General features: G+C 30.9%; 2 protein-coding genes across 2 annotated transcripts; both read left to right on the forward strand.

The window, feature by feature from the left end:
* Nucleotides 1–9,630: 9,630 nt before the first annotated feature.
* On the forward strand, nt 9,631–11,215 carry LOC110627058 (alpha carbonic anhydrase 7). Its single transcript, XM_021773284.2, has 6 exons — nt 9,631–9,855; nt 9,963–10,180; nt 10,268–10,477; nt 10,565–10,732; nt 10,817–10,870; nt 10,958–11,215. Exons 1-6 carry the CDS (start codon nt 9,768–9,770, stop codon nt 11,042–11,044), a joined length of 825 nt encoding a protein of 274 aa, XP_021628976.1. The 5' UTR covers nt 9,631–9,767; the 3' UTR covers nt 11,045–11,215.
* Nucleotides 11,216–15,089: 3,874 nt separating this feature from the next.
* On the forward strand, nt 15,090–16,693 carry LOC122725059 (alpha carbonic anhydrase 7-like). The gene is made up of 7 exons (XM_043961522.1): nt 15,090–15,226; nt 15,350–15,567; nt 15,665–15,771; nt 15,872–15,974; nt 16,055–16,219; nt 16,300–16,353; nt 16,486–16,693. Exons 1-7 carry the CDS (start codon nt 15,139–15,141, stop codon nt 16,567–16,569), a joined length of 819 nt encoding a protein of 272 aa, XP_043817457.1. The 5' UTR covers nt 15,090–15,138; the 3' UTR covers nt 16,570–16,693.
* Nucleotides 16,694–17,270: the final 577 nt, after the last annotated feature.

Below are 17,270 nucleotides of genomic sequence, written 5' to 3' on the forward strand. Positions count from 1 at the left end.
CTTTTAAAAGTAAATTTATTTTTTGAAAGTTATTTTGTAAATTAAATATATCTTTATCTATTTAATGGCCAATGGGTTTGATTTGGTTTCAACCTCTATCTCATCTTTAAAGAAAAATCACAAGGTGCTGCTGCTGTACATGAATTTCTACTGTTAAAGCTTTCATATTTGCAGCAAAGTAGGAGCTCATCAGCAGCAACGTAAGGAGGACTAGAGCAAGACCTATAACCCTCATTCTTGCACTCCTCAGACCCATTTGCTTCTACCTAAGAAAAATAAAAAAAAAAAATCTGTAAATGAACATAATATAATAAAAAATATTAATTTATATAAACCTATCGGTCTATATATAAATATCAAATAAAGAGATATAGGGATTTTTTTGAAGAGAATTTGAGAAGAAAGGAGAGGGTTTAATTTTTTATTTTTTTAGAACTGAAAATTGGGGATTGAGGGAGTAGAATATGAGACTTAATCGGATAATATGAGATTTAGTTGGATGAACTTGCCACCAGACTAAATCAGTTTTACCCTATTTTATATAGAAAAAATGACATATGTAATTTTTAACTGTTTTAATATATATGAATAAATTATTTTTAACGGTTTTAATTTATGAATCTATAAATTAACTTATAATAAAATTTTATTTATTGTCTCTAAATTTAAATTTATATCACAAAATTTTCAAAAGAATACTCTAAAAAATATTATTTACATCATATAAACTTGCCTCAAAGTAATTTTTCAAGAAATTTAAAGGGAATAAACTAATTGTTCTGGAAGCTTGGAAAAAAAGATAATGAGGTTTTCTGTTGTTATTTAGTTAAACTCAAAGTATATTGCTATCCTTGGAAACAATTTTTTCTCATTAAATTAAAGTCATCATAGAAATACATTTGAAAATAAAAAAAAATTTAAACAATTAATTCTTAATAAAATTCTATACTTATTCAAAGATGATGAAGTAATTTTAAAATTTTCAACTTAAAATGTAAATTATTGATTACTGAAAATTAATAAAAAAATTGAGAAAACCAATTAAAAACATCAACCACTGTTAGGCATATAATCTAAATAACAAATTAGAGTGATTTATTGCATAATCTATGTGTAATCGATGACCTTAATCTCCATTATATTTTTTTAATTAGTGGAAAATTAAGAAAAGGTCCAATTCCCAACCACAGCATAGAAATATGGATATTCTATGACAATCAAATACATTAAGTTCTAAGTAAATAATGATTTTTCTTAGACTAATTCGCTCTGATGTGAACAAGAACATAAACCTAATTAACCTAACTAAGTAAAACTAGTCAGAGTTTGGACAAATTGTCCCAATTTCTATAATCGTGGTTGAATGAGTTTGGGTAATTTTTTTTTTAATTTAAAAACAAACTAATAGAGGTGTTCATATATTCTTATTAGGGTTTATGATTTTGATCAATTTAAAGTATACGGGTATACAGTAAGTAATTAATGAGAAAGAAATAATAGAGTAGTTGAAGATGAGAAATTTATTGAGTAATATATTTTTTTCTTTCCTGAAATTAATTGTGTAAGATTAATTTAGCATCCATGCATCTTAGCAATTTTTATATTTTCTCCTCAATACTCCAAAATTCAAGGGTTTTTTCACCTAAGAACATCATTTCAAAAGAAAACTGTGAAATTTGGCTGTTCACATCACATTTTCCCCTCATGAAAATGACAAAGCACCTGCGAGAAAATGACAACCACATTTACAAAATGTGCCTTTCAAACTTGGGAATTAATTTTACATTTGGAACTCTTTCTTATGTACACATGGACATTTTCAGAATCAAATGCAATACAGTGGGTCAACAAATAAATCATGTTAAATGTATTTATAATAGGCCAATTGGGTAAATAGTGGGAATTAATTTAGGTATTTAATAGTAATTTGTCCAAAAGTTACAAAACCAAATCCTAATTTGATAATCCTCTGGTTAATTAATGACTAGGTATTTCCAAAGAGAAATCATCAGTACGTGTGCAAGAAACCATCTAGAATTTAAAATTGAATTGAAAATCAAAATTTTAATAATTATAAAAATTGAATCGAATCAATTTTAATTAGAAATCAAATCAAACTGAATTGGTTTGATTTAATTTGATTCAGTTCAGTTTGATCGATTTAAATTTTTAATAAATTTTTTATTTTTCACACTTTATTTTTATTCTTTTAAAATTTAATCGGAATATTTTAACCTTAATATGATCTAATCTCTCTATATTATTGAAAATAATATACTGTTATCACTAATTGATTCAATTCGATTTGATTCTTTTGATTTTTTTATTAAAATCAAATCGAATTGAAATAATTGAAAATTTTAAAATAATAATGATGTAGGACTATTTAGACTCCGTCAGGAGTTGTAATCAATATCGTTTGGTTAAGACGAAATAAGAGAAAAGAAGGACTATTTAGACTCCGTCAGGAGTTTTAACAAATATCGTTTGGCTAAGACGAAATAGGAGAAAAGATAAGCTGAAAGACTAAAAGTCGGATGGATTAAGGAAGGTCCGACAATTGAGGTCAACAGAATCTGCAAAGTGCCTATCTCGATCGGTAAATCTTATACTGAACTTGTTAATTGTGATGTTGTGGATATGGATTGTTGTGGAATTTTGCTAGGCCGCCCTTGGCAGTTCGATGTTGATGCTTTGTATAAAGGGAAGGAGAACTCATATATATATGTTCATGTGGAATCAAAAGAAGATTACTATCTTACCTTCCGGTTCTGCGAAACATTCTAAAGTGAAAGAGAAGAATGTTGTTGCTATTTCTACGGGAGTACAGAAGCTATTAGGCGCAGTTGAGAAATCTGGGGGCACACAGACTTTATTGGCGAAAGAAAAAAGTACAATGGAGGATGTACCTTCTTTACCACCACCCGTCAAAGAGTTGTTGAAGGAGTTTCCTAAGATAGTGGAGGAATCATCAAAGCTTCCACCCCTGCGAGATATCCAACATCAGATTGATCTCATTCCTGGATCAAAATTACCGAATCTGCCTCATTACAAGATGAGTCCAAAGGAGAGTGAAATCCTCCAAGAACAGGTGGAAGAATTACTGAAGAAGGGGCATATTCGGGAGAGCATTAGTCCCTGCGGAGTACCTGCCCTATTAGTTCCAAAGAAAGATGGGACTTGGAGAATGTGCGTGGATAGCAGGGCCATCAACAAAATTACAGTTCAATATCGATTTCCTATTCCACGATTGGATGACATGCTAGATCAGCTATCCGGGGCTAAAGTCTTTTCTAAAATCGACCTCAAAAGTGGCTATCACCAAGTTCGGATCAATGAGGGAGATGAATGGAAGACTGCCTTCAAGACTAAGGAAGGCTTGTATGAGTGGCTGGTTATGCCCTTTGGTTTAACAAATGCACCTAGCACTTTTATGCGACTCATGAACCAAGTTTTGCGTCCTTTCTTACGCAAATTTGTGGTTGTTTATTTTGATGACATTTTGATATTTAGTCGCAGTGAGGAAGAACATCTTCAGCATCTCCGTCAAGTCATGACGGCCCTACAAGAAAGTGAGTTGATTATTAATCTTAAAAAGTGCATCTATATGACGGAGCGTGTTCTGTTCCTGGGATTCATTGTTAGTGCAGAAGGGATACATGTTGATGAGACGAAGGTAGAAGCAATACGGAATTGGCCCATCCCCAAAACTATTTTTGAAGTTCGCAGCTTTCATGGCCTTGCCACTTTCTACCGACGATTTATCAGAAATTTCAGCAGCATCATTGCCCCTATCACAGATTGCTTGAAAAAAGAGAGAGTGCAGAAATTTGCATGGACTGAAGCTGCCAACAAGAGCTTTGAAGAGATTAAAGATAAGCTTACTTCTGCCCCTATTCTTGCTCTACCTGATTTTGATAAACTGTTTGAGATTGAATGTGATGCTTGTGGAGTTGGGATTGGAGGAGTATTGTCACAGTCTAAAAGGCCTATTGCCTTCTTTAGTGAGAAACTGAATGAAACTAGAAAGAAGTGGTCTACTTATGAGCAGGAACTATATGCAGTATTCCGGGCTTTTAAAACTTGGGAGCAGTATTTGATGGGACGAGAATTTATTATTCACACAGATCATCAGTCTCTGATCCATTTTAAAACTCAAAAACATGTGAATAAGATGCATGCCCGATGGGCAGCTTACTTTGGAGCATTTCATTATGTCATCAAACATAAGGCTGGCCATAGTAATAAGGTGGCAGATGCTTTGAGTAGGAGGGCTGCTCTGTTGATTACAGTTAATCAGGAGGTTGTAGGTTTTGAATTCCTGAAGGATTTGTATGCTACAGATGATGATTTTGCTGATATATGGGCCAGAGTCCAGACTCACCAGCCTACTGATGGGTTCTTGATACATGATGACTTTCTTTTTAAGGAGAACAGGTTATGCATCCCTCGATCTTCCTTGCGGGAGAAGTTGATTCGCGAGATCCATGGAGGAGGTTTGAGTGGTCATTTGGGGCGTGACAAGACTATTGCTGGGTTGGAGGAGCGTTTTTACTGGCCTCAATTAAAAAAGGATACAGGTCGAATGGTTCAGAAGTGCCCAGTGTGTCAAACTCAGAAGGGACATTCGCAGAATACAGGCTTATACACTCCACTGCCTATTCCAGCCCATCCTTGGGAGGACTTGTCTATGGATTTTGTTCTTGGTCTTCCACGTACTCAACGTGGATCTGATTCCATTTTTGTTGTTGTTGACAGGTTCTCTAAAATGGCGCATTTCATTCCCTGCAAAAAAACTAATGATGCTTCCCATGTAGCAAAACTGTTTTTCCAGGAGATTGTTCGCTTACATGGTGTCCCCAAAACCATTACTTCTGACAGAGATGTGAAGTTTCTAGCTCACTTCTGGGTGACTTTATGGAAACGCTTCGGGACTGAACTTCGATACAGCAGTGCTGCTCACCCCCAAACTGATGGACAAACTGAAGTGGTAAACCGCACGCTTGGCAGTCTTCTACGTTGCATCTGCAGTAACAAGAAAACTGCTTGGGATCTTGCTCTTGCCCAAGCAGAATTTGCGTACAACAGTGCGATTCATAGCTCCACAAAGATGTCACCATTTGCTGTTGTGTACAGGAAAGTCCCAGCGCATACAGTTGATCTTATCGCACTTCCCACAGGTTATCACAACAGTCTTGCAGCAAGCAACCTGGCAAAGCAGCATGTGGATGTTTTCAAGCAAGTACAACAATGCCTTACGGAAGCCAATGATAAATATAAAGCTACAGCTGATAAATATAGGCGTTTCAAGTCCTTCAATGTCGGTGACCAAGTTATGGTGTATTTACGCAAGGAGCGTGGTGGAGGACAAAAAAAGCTTGACGCCAAGAAGATTGGTCCATTCCGGATCATTCAGAAGATCAATGACAATGCCTATGTTCTTGACCTCCCACATGAAATGAAAATTTCCAAGACGTTTAATGTGGCAGATCTATTTCAGTACTACCCTGCTGATGACAACTCGAGGACGAGTTCTTTACAAGTGGAAGGGAATGACACGGAACAACTAGCCTTGGATTTGATGGCAGACTTGGACCGGGGCTAACTTTTATATTTTAATTATTATTTTGGATATTTTGGGTATTTTTATAATTTTGCATATTAGAGTTTTATTTTTATTGTAAATAGCCTCCCTTGGCTATTAGGATTTTAAACTCCTATTAGGATTAGGATTATTTTGCATATTAGAGTTTTATTTCTATTTAGCCTCCCTTGGCTATTAGGATTTTAGACTCCTATTAGGATTAGGATTATTTTATTTCTATTATAAATAGCCTCTCTTGGCTATTAGGAACTCACTTTTCACTTTTTAATCTTTGAGGAATTTCAATAAGACTTTTAGTCTTTCAGCTTATCTTTTCTCCTATTTCGTCTTAGCCAAACGATATTTGTTAAAACTCCTGACAGAGTCTAAATAGTCCTTCTTTTCTCTTATTTCGTCTTAACCAAACGATATTGGTTACAACTCCTGACGGAGTCTAAATAGTCCTACATCAGATTGGTATCAGAGCCAAGTTCGACCATGGCAGATAACCAAGAGGCGCGATTTGCTGCGATTGAGGCATCCTTGGCAGAATTGAGGGAGATGATCGGACAGCTGACCCTGCAACAGGGAATCCACCAACCCGCCGCCGCCGCACATCCTCATGTGGCCGCCAATCCTGTGGCCGCCATTCCTGTGGCCGCCAATCCTGAAGTCACCTATGTGGTGAAGAAAATCTTATGTTCAACAAAACAGGAGGATGAAACGCAAAGGAGGAAGATTTTTCAAGCAAAGTGTCGAATAGGAGAGGCAATTTGCAGGCTAATTATAGATAGCTGCAGTTGTGAGAATCTGATAGCTAAGCAATTGGTGGAGAAATTGCAGTTGCCTACACAGCCGCTTCCTTCGCCATACAAAGTCGGATGGATTAAGGAAGGTCCGACAATTGAGGTCAACAGAATCTGCAAAGTGCCTATCTCGATCGGTAAATCTTATACTGAACTTGTTAATTGTGATGTTGTGGATATGGATTGTTGTGGAATTTTGCTAGGCCGCCCTTGGCAGTTCGATGTTGATGCTTTGTATAAAGGGAAGGAGAACTCATATATGTTCATGTGGAATCAAAAGAAGATTATTATCTTACCTTCCGGTTCTGCGAAACATTCTAAAGTGAAAGAGAAGAATGTTGTTGCTATTTCTACGGGAGTGCAGAAGCTATTAGGCGCAGTTGAGAAATCTGGGGGCACACAGACTTTATTGGCGAAAGAAAAAAGTACAATGGAGGATGTACCTTCTTTACCACCACCCGTCAAAGAGTTGTTGAAGGAGTTTCCTAAGATAGTGGAGGAATCATCAAAGCTTCCACCCCTGCGAGATATCCAACATCAGATTGATCTCATTCCTGGATCAAAATTACCGAATCTGCCTCATTACAAGATGAGTCCAAAGGAGAGTGAAATCCTAATAGCCAAGGGAGGCTATTTACAATAGAAATAAAACTCTAATATGCAAAATTATAAAAATACCCAAAATATCCAAAATAATAATTAAAATATAAAAGTTAGCCCCGATCCAAGTCTGCCATCAAATCCAAGGCTAGTTGTTCCGTGTCAAATAAATAAAATCAAACTAAAATTTTAAATTAATTTAATTCGATTAATTTTTTTATTTGAACCGAATACTATACCATAAAATATCCAATATATTGACGTTGGCCGTGTACCTCACTTTTATGTTTACCCAAAATTCAATGACTTAGAAAATGCAATTTTAGCAATTTGAATGAGTTTAAGCATTCAAAATATCAATTTATCACTAATGCTTTCAATTTTTTATTTGATTATTGTTAGGATAAAACTATAAAAGCATAAGTTTATATCAAAATTAATTATGAATTAAATATTTATATCTTTATTTATGTGTTTTGATTAATTATATATAAATTTCAATCAAAATATTTAATCTAATTATTATTAAATTTATTCTTATATTTAATCTAATTATAATTCAATTATATGTTGAGAATACATTATGCATAACCATATCAATTATAATAATTATAATTATTGAAAATGGGTTGGCCCAATTGATATGTCTTTAGATATAGAGTTCAATCACATTAGCATGTGAAATTGAAATAAAAAAAAACCAAAAATATAATTTTCCGTGAAAAATCGACATGAGAGAGAATATATATAGTTTGAAAGAAAAAGCAATCAAAATTCAGATATGAAAATGAAATAATTTATGGTTGAAATTTCCTTTCAAAGGGAAGCAAGCCAAAGACCCACTGGAAAGATCTTCGAATGGAACACTGACATTTTGGATTTTGTTAGACAGCTCTATTGTTTTTTACGTGCTACGGCTTGCCAACTTTCTCTTTTCATGCATCGTTCTGCGGAAAAAAAAATTACACACGTGGTTTTAGACCATGTATATCAAATTTAAAATAAAATTTCATAATTTTTTTCATGGATATAGCTTACTTTTATTAAAAGTATTTTAAGAATAGTAATCTTCTATGCATAAAACTAATATAAAAGGTGTGCCATTAGAATTTTCTATAAAGAAAAATTTTCTTTTATTCATATAAATTGATCAATAATATTTCTTATTATAAATATTTAATATATAAAAATTTATAAAAAAATATTTAAAATTAAAAATTAATGAATAAATAACAGTCAACAATGTTAATATACAAAAAGCTGCTTATCAACCGTTACATTGTTAAATGTCACCTAAAGATGTGACTAATCTAACGGCTGACATGAATTCTGATATTGATGCGTAGAAGACTTTTCCATGCACAAAAGCACATATATTGATTTGGTCAACTCTGTTGTCCCCAAAGTCAGACAATTACATAAGCATTTTGAATTCCAGTTTTCAAAATCTTCATGTTATTGGAAGATCATTAATGGCTTGTGAGGTCATCCACATCTATATTGCCTTTCAAAATAAATGTAGTATTTAAAGCTAATTCTAATATATTTAATTTTTTTTATAAAAAATAAATAATTAAATTTAATTAATATACTAATTAATTATTTTATTAATTTAAAATATTAAATATTTTATTATTTAATATTTATAATATGTGAAAACTTATTAATTAATCTTTTAATTTTATAAAAATATTTAATAATTAGACTCTTTGTATATAAAGTATTTTAAATTTTTATGTAATATTTAATTATTAAAATTAATTAATTAATAAAATTTTTAAATTAAATATATTTTTTTAAAATAAAAAATTAATTAACTAGTTTTTATATATTATGGAATTAAATAATATTTTTTTTCTAATAATTAATTTATGTATGGGCTAGAAAGTGGAAATTCCAATTGACTTAGGCTGCTATTTTTAAATGAAGGTGTGGGCCCAATTCAAAGAGTCGTTAGAATAGAAAATGAAATCTGGTCATCTTTGAAAAAGATCGCTGATTATAACTTTTGTTAATAATTAATTAACACGCGTAACTGCTAGATTTTCCTCCACCTTTCTCTCTTCATTTAGTCCATAATTGCTACTTAGTTCCTCCGATTTTCTATTTTTTTTTTTCAAATTTTCAATATTTTTCAAATAAATATCGCATTTATTCTTAAAAATTCCATTTTTCTTATATATATATATAAAATAAAATGGATAAAAATATGAGAAAAATAAATACTGTATCAATAAATAGCAAAAATTCATTATAAATTTGTTACTATTGATAACAAAAGGTATTATTGCCGTGTAATCTTGGTTTTCATTATATTATTCATAATTCTATTTATGAGATTAAAATATATAGAAGGAAGACAGTTGTTTCTTAATTTTATTATTTTATAATCTTGATGAATTGATCTAGATCATTTGAAAGGAAGCATTTTATAGAAAAAGATCGTATCAAAAGACCACCTGTGAGGGATTTCTCTTAACGTCTTATAGTTTAATATTTTATAATATATATGAATTGACTGCTAACAATTAATAAACCAAAAAGTTGACTGTGATAACTTTCTTCTTCCCTTCCTATGTTCAAATTTGTGAGCGGACACCATGATCAAGGAACTCCAAACTCATTGCACAGTCATCAATTACGTATGCACATTGGATTTCTTCTATATAAGCAGACAAGCCTCCCTCATTCTTGGACGCCATAAACACTCACAGCTTCTCCTTCTTTGTAATTTTATTCACTTGGGGTTAAAAATCTTTTACTTTCCGCTAAAAGATATGGGAAATCTTGGGATCAAGTTGTTTTGTTCTGTTTTCTTAGTAGCTCTTCTCTTGCATGTACTCCCTGCAAGATCTCAAGAAGTTGGTAAGCTTTATTCACCATATTAACACATGCACACAAACTCAAAATTGTATATGTTTAGAGTAATTTTCTGATGATAATTTTGATTATTTTTTTTTTTGGATGTTCAGAGGACGAGAGAGAATTTGATTATAAGAAATATAGCGAAAAGGGACCAGCTCGATGGGGAGAGATTCATCCAGAATGGGGTGTATGCAGCAATGGATCTATGCAGTCTCCTATTGATTTGCTGCACGAGAGAGTTCATGTAGTTTCTCATTTAGGAAGACTTAACAGAAGCTACAAGCCTTCGAATGCCACTCTTAAGAACAGAGGCCATGATATGATGGTAAGAATTAAAAACAAACATTTATTAAAAAACTATGGCTACAATCATGCATCCCTTGAAAATTAATTTTCTCTTTTGTGGATGCAGTTGAAATGGGAAACTGGCGCAGGAACTCTTGAAATAAATGGAACTGAATATGTTCTTAAACAATGTCACTGGCACTCTCCTTCTGAGCACACCATCAATGGCAAGAAGTTTGCTTTAGAGCTGCATATGGTTCACGAGAGCCAAGATGGAAAGGCTGCTGTTGTTGGGATTTTGTACACAATAGGAAGGCCAGACTCTTTCTTGTCATCTGTAAGTTCTACATATAAAAGCCACACCATCTCTCTCTTTAATTATTTCTCTAAAGTATATACACTTAATCGTTTTGTTTTCCATCAGCTAACAGACCGTCTGAGATTGGTGGCCGGTACCGGAGAAAATGAGACAATAGCGGGTATAGTTAACCCAAAAGAAATCAAGATCGGGAGTAGAAAGTACTACAGATACATGGGATCTCTTACAACTCCACCTTGCACTGAAAATGTCATCTGGACAATTGTCAGAAAGGTTTGCATAATCAATTGACAAGAACATCATATAATTAATATTCTTTTCAAAATCATTAAACCCTTTTTTATTAATTAATTTCAGGTGAGGACTGTCACCAAAGAACAAGTGAGATTGCTCCGGGTGGCGGTTCACGACGTGAGTTCTACGGATTCCTTGTCTCTGATCATACTCATAGACATGCAATTGATGATGATCTGATAAAAAAATATTTATATTTTGCAGGAATCAAATACAAATGCAAGGCCAGTACAGCTCACAAATGGACGTCCAGTGCAACTTTACAGGCCAGATGAAAAAGAAGATGATTAAATTTCTATACCTTATTATTCAATTTCAGTATATGGAGAGATTAATTATTCTTAGGCTACAGAATTTAAATAAATGAGTTTTATGTAATATTCATCATTTTTCATTCTTTTTGGTTATACTGTTAGCCAAACTTGCTTGTGTACATGGGCAAATTAAAGAAGTATTACTAAATTATTTTATTAATAATAAGAATCATATGGTATTTCTTTTCTTATTAATTAATGTTCAATGTGGTGCATCAGCTTGCAGATATTTCTTTTCTTTTCTTTTTCCTCCACTTTGGGTCATGCTTTTTCTTAATAATAACTCAATGATCAAAACATCATATTTTTCTTAATAATAACTCAATGATCGAGTGCTGTTTTTTCCTGATTACCTAAAGGGAAATAAAAAAAAAAAATTGGGAACCAAAATATTCTAGAAGTGGAAAACATGTTCTTGAAACTCCATAGAACTTGCATCAGAGACCAACCGAAATTAACAATAGATAGCGACAATGACATCCCAATAGCTTTCCTTTCCTCATTTTCTAATTCTTTCTTGATTTATTTAATTATTTTTAAAGATGATAATTCATTGCTAATAGACTCCAGCCATCACAAGTTCACAGTTATAGGCTTTTAAAAAAAAGGGAAAAAAAAAAAGAAAAAAAAGAAGAAAGCTACTAGAGGTCTCAAAAGCCAAAGCATAATTAAAAGAAAGGTCCATAGCACAAAAACACAAGAACCCTAGCTATGTAAGATGGGAGATCTAGAACTACCGAGGAAATTTGTGGGTTTGCTCCCATGAACGTGGCCGTAGATAGAAGTTTCTTCAGGAGGCTTGCATGCGTTTAAAGGCCTACCGAGGGTACTTTTTCTTCAACCCATTGCAGAGAAGGGACAAATATTTTTTCTGTGTTTTCTTCACGTCTTCGATGTAGATTTGGCAATGGAGTCATTGTCTCTAGCCTTCCTTATTGAGTTTGCGTCTTGGTTATATTCTGTACATGCAGGGCTTTGAAGTGCCTAGAGTCTTGATCTTCTATTGTTATCCTCAACAAAAATCCATTGAGGATGGGATCATAGTGTCGACAGATTATGAAAAAATTTAATTATATATAATAGTTTGTATTAAATTATTAAATAATTTAAATTAATCATTTTAAATTAAATAAAAAATAAATTTAAAAGCTATTTGAAAATAATTAAATAAAAAATAGATTTAAAAACTATTTGAATCAGTTTAGATTAGATTAAAAAAAAAATTATTTGTGAGACGGGATGGAATTACCTTGAGTTATTAGCAAATTATAATATTTAAAAGTCCTGTTTTTATGTAATCTAAGATACGTAAAGTAAATATCGAAGAATAACCTAAGCTTGCCCAGTGTCATAAAGCCTTTGGGTTGCCTCCTCAAAGTCATGTGCCTCTTGCTTTTGTTATCGTAGTTATGCTTATTAGTTTTGGATCCTTTTAATTTGTTGCTGCCTTAGTTCGCATCTATGCGCTCTTGTAGTTAAGGGAAGACATGGGACAATGGAGGCTGCAAGGAGGAGGCAGCAGTGGCCGCCACAACACTAATTTCTTTTCAAATTCAGCTTATACTTGAGTTGTGCTTTCGGGTTGGTCATTGGGCTTTGTTGTTATATTGTTTCGGCTTAGACTTTAAAATACAACTCTTAATTTGATATTTTTGGTATGTGTTAGCATTTAAATTTGAGGTCTTTCTTACTATATTCTTTATTTTCCAAAAAAAAAAAAATCCATATAAAACTCTATAGCTGTCATACATAAAATACCAAGCTAGAGATATATTACTTAAGGTATGGGAGATGTATAAAATATGACGACGCTCACAAAAATTGATCTGTAGAAAATATTTTATTTAATTTAAAAAAAATTAAGCAAATCTTTTATATATTTAATTAATTAACCCTTTTCTTATTATTTTCTCTTACAGTAATTAAAAAGAAAACCAACTTGTTATACATAATTAAATCATGTGGGATATATATTCAATTAATTATATTTTCTTTTATTGTTATTAAAAAAATTACCAATATGGTAAATCTTTTGATAGATACATATGCAGTAGCTGGAAGCCCGTCTGGATTTTGTGTTTTCCGCAATTTCCATTTTTTCAATTTGAAATTACCAATATATTTTCTTTTATTTGAAATTAAGAATTTTTTTCAATTTAAATTATTTTTTTATCAAATTTATTTACTAAAATACAAATAATGTATTATTATATAAAATTAATTTAAATTATTTTCTTATAAATAAATAATTTATATCAGACTTTTAGGTTTTTTTTTTTTTTTGAAATAAGAGATGGGGGAGTCGAACCTCTGACTTCAGAAGGTTATGAGGATACACTTTTCACCAGGCTAAGTCTTGGAGTGTATTAGACTTTTAGGTTTGAAAACTAAAGATTCTCAATTCTTTTATAAAAAAATATTTAATTATAAATAAAAATAAATTACGTACGGAAACAAACCACTAAAATCCAAAATTCCCAATTGATAATAATGATTTAATTTTGAGAAAAGTAAGGCCACCAAGAAAATATTTCAGTAATAATTTTGATGTTGTTTTTACATGGTAAAAAAATATGACTTGGTCTCATATTGACTTCTTTATTAAAAAAGGTGATTTACGAGTAATATTTATTTTTAAAATAATAAAATTTACCTAATTTATATTATTTTAATTTATTAAATGTATAAAATTTGCACAAAGAAGGGAAAAAAAGTATTTGATTAAGGAAAATTTTAATAATAAAATTTATGTTTTATATTTTTATTTTTTAATTACACATTTTCATAATATAAAATTTAACCAAATCAAATTATTTCAATTCTTTAATTACTTTTCAAAAAAGGAAAAAAAACAAAAACAAGTGGGCTTGTGATCTCATCTACAGAAACTTCCACTTACACTTGCGATATATAATAGGGAAAATGCACAAATTTGACGAAGTTAATGTCACGTGCCAATAGCTTGACGAATGAAAGAATTGAAGAAAATAAAAAGACTAGATTTTTCCTAAGTTATAATTCCATTTGAGGTCCCAAAATTTGAATTCCTCTTGACCATCTAATTGAAGTTTCTTTCAAGTTTCATTAACCTTCGCAAGTGGTTTTTTTTTTTTGTTTCTTTTTCTTCTTTTTCTTTTTTTTTTTTAAAAGCCATTTGAATATTGTCTCCTTTTATTAAAAAAAAAAATAATTAAGGCATATATGATGATTATAAGTTAGAGGATTGGATTAAAATTACAATAAAACAATATGATTTTTAATAGTTAAAATTAATGAAATAATTAACCATTAAACTTTTTAATAATTCATAAACATTCTACTTTAATTTTTTAAAATTGATGAATTAACTAATAAATTTTTTCATGACATTAAATAGTAATTTATTTTTACATTCAAAATAGAAATTACTAACATATAGAAATGTTTGAAATATTGCATAATTAGAGTTGTTATACCAGAACACCAAGAGATGAACTAGGTCAAAAATCAAGAGAAGGGAAAAATCAATTGGATTTAGATTAAATATTATATTGTTAGTGGCTTCGTCATCCCCCAAACCACTAAATCACCATTTTGAAACTTTCAATCAAAGAGGTTAAAAGATTCAAGAGAATACAACACCTCATTATACAACACGTTTTACTATATTATAAAATTAGTATGTTGTATTATACGTTCATCAACAAAAATCAATAAATCTCATTATACAATGTTTTATTTTATTAAATAAAAATATTGATAAATAAATTTTATTTTTTTATAAGATGATCCTGTCGAACGAAAGAAAAAAAATATATAAGATAAAAATTAGTTGCGATCAAAAACTATTTTTAGCCTTTGATTAGTTGTGAAAAAGATAAAGGTTAACTAAAATTGACATTATATTTTACATAATTTATTCCCGTCAATATTTATTCCATAGTAAACTAATAATTTTATATTCAATCGTTCACATTAGAGATTGAGGCTATATAAGCAGAATTGAAGAACCTCCCAATTCCTGGATATCATAAGCCTCTCTTCTTTTCTAATAGCCTTAATTTTAAATCTTAATAATTCTCCCTAAAAGATATGAAAAAGTTTGCAATCCAATTGTTGTGTTCCTTCTCCTTCCTCTCTCTTCTCTTGCATATCCTTGCAGCAGAATCTCACCAAACTGGTAAGATTTTGTTAGTATGTATTCGCGACTCCAACCGATCAAGATAATTTTTACGTTTTTTTTACTAAATTTAAAATAATCCCATGATATGGAATGATTACATGTTTGTTTGTGTGCATGCAGGTGAGGAGAAAGAGTTTGGTTACCAATTAAACAGTGAAAATGGGCCAAGTCGATGGGGAGAGCTTGAGCCAGAGTGGAGGACATGTAGCAATGGAACCAAGCAGTCTCCTATTAATATATTGAAGCAAAGTGTTAAAACAGTTACCCATCTCGGGGAACTTGATAGAGATTACAGGCCTTCCAATGCCACTCTTAAAAATAAAGGCCATGATATGATGGTATTTTTTGTAAAAAATATTTTTTAAATATAATTTATTTTCCGCAAGTAAATCAGAAGCTAAATGTAAAAATATTATCTTTAAATTGTGAATGCAGTTGGAATGGGAAAGTGGTGCAGGAAGTATTGAAATAAATGGAAAGGAATACGTTCTGCAACAATGTCACTGGCATTCACCTTCTGAGCACACCATCAATGGCAGGAGGTTGCTTTTCTTCAATTAATATCCATTGCAAGTTTCTAACATTTTTAAAATTGCTTATTTTTCATTTTTTCTAACATTTTCTTTTAAAAAATACTTGCAGGTTTGCTGTAGAGATGCATATGGTTCATAAAAGCGAAGATGGAAAGGTTGCTGTGGTTGGAATTCTATTCAAAATTGGAAATCCTGAGTCTTTCTTATCATCTGTAAGTACAAACCAAGACCACCCTCCATTAATAAATTTCTTAATAATCTTGTTTCATTGTTGTATTAATTTTTCCATCAGCTGAGAGACCACTTGAAATCGGTGAGTGGCACCGGAAAAGCTGAGAAAGTGGTGGGTGTAGTTGATCCAAATGATATAAAGATGAGTAGAAAATATTACAGATACATGGGATCTCTTACAACTCCTCCATGCACAGAAAATGTCACCTGGACCATTAGCACAAAGGTTTCCTTAATTAATCACAACATCAAATCCTTCTTTCTTCTTAATAAAGATTATTAAACCCCTTTTGTTAATAATTTCAGGTGAGAACTGTTAGCAAAGAACAAGTGCGAATGATTCGTGTGGCAGCTCATGCTGTAAGTTTTATAAATTCATACCTATTATGATTTATCTTGCAAAGAAATAATTTAATTTTAATAAGAAAATTTTTTATAAATTTTTTTATTTTAAATGGAGGATATAATATATTTGTGAATATATTGATGTAGGAATCTGGTTCAAATGCAAGACCAATTCAGGCGACAAATGGACGATTAGTGCAACTTTATCAACCAGATGAAGAAGATGATTAATTCATTCACTGCTCATTACATAAAGAGATTGATTAGTTAATTAATTAGAATAAAATGGGATTTGTTCCCATTAATTTCCTTCATTATTTCCTCCTTCTATTTGGATATACTGTTCATTTTGTATGTACTTGTAATAAAGGACTATGTTGCCCATTTTATTATTTTTTTCCCAAAATAATAATTCATCTTTTTTTTTTCCTTTTCTAAAATAATAGTTTTTTTTATTTTTTTTATTTATTTAATTTTCATAAATAGTTAAACGCTGATCAATTTAATTTAATGATAAGTACATTTAATTTAATTTTAAAAATTTATAGGTTAAATGCTCAAATCCCTCATCTCTTATAAAAAAAATTAAATATATAATTTAATTTTTAACTTTTATTCAAAATATCAATAAACATTTCAATTTTTTTATTTTTACTTTTTAATATTTAACTTTTATAAAAATGTAATTATTTAGCTCTACATTACTTGCATGCACTTCAAATTTTCTAGTGTTATATTATATTTTATGAAATTTAAAAATTGAATAGGTGTATTTTATAAAATTTAAGTATTAAATTGATATATTTTTATAAAAATTAGAGATCAAAAGTTAATAATAAAAAAAATTTGATGCAAACTAGTCAAATTATATATATTTTTTAAAAAACTACTATAAATTTGGCTTCACAGCTCAGAAGAGAATTTGAATAAAA

This window comes from Manihot esculenta, chromosome 11 (genome assembly GCF_001659605.2).
Source record: "Manihot esculenta cultivar AM560-2 chromosome 11, M.esculenta_v8, whole genome shotgun sequence".
Taxonomy (NCBI): Eukaryota; Viridiplantae; Streptophyta; class Magnoliopsida; order Malpighiales; family Euphorbiaceae; genus Manihot; species Manihot esculenta.

Bases quoted from the DNA above. Each gene is read 5' to 3' on its own strand.
- LOC110627058 (XM_021773284.2), top strand. From the start codon at position 9,768: ATGGGAAATCTTGGGATCAAGTTGTTTTGTTCTGTTTTCTTAGTAGCT. The intron at 9,856-9,962 runs GTAAGCTTTATT...TTGGATGTTCAG, and splicing joins TGCAAGATCTCAAGAAGTTG to AGGACGAGAGAGAATTTGAT. The intron at 10,871-10,957 runs GTGAGTTCTACG...TATATTTTGCAG, and splicing joins TCCGGGTGGCGGTTCACGAC to GAATCAAATACAAATGCAAG.
- LOC122725059 (XM_043961522.1), top strand. From the start codon at position 15,139: ATGAAAAAGTTTGCAATCCAATTGTTGTGTTCCTTCTCCTTCCTCTCT. The intron at 15,227-15,349 runs GTAAGATTTTGT...GTGTGCATGCAG, and splicing joins AGCAGAATCTCACCAAACTG to GTGAGGAGAAAGAGTTTGGT. The intron at 15,975-16,054 runs GTAAGTACAAAC...TTTTTCCATCAG, and splicing joins CTGAGTCTTTCTTATCATCT to CTGAGAGACCACTTGAAATC.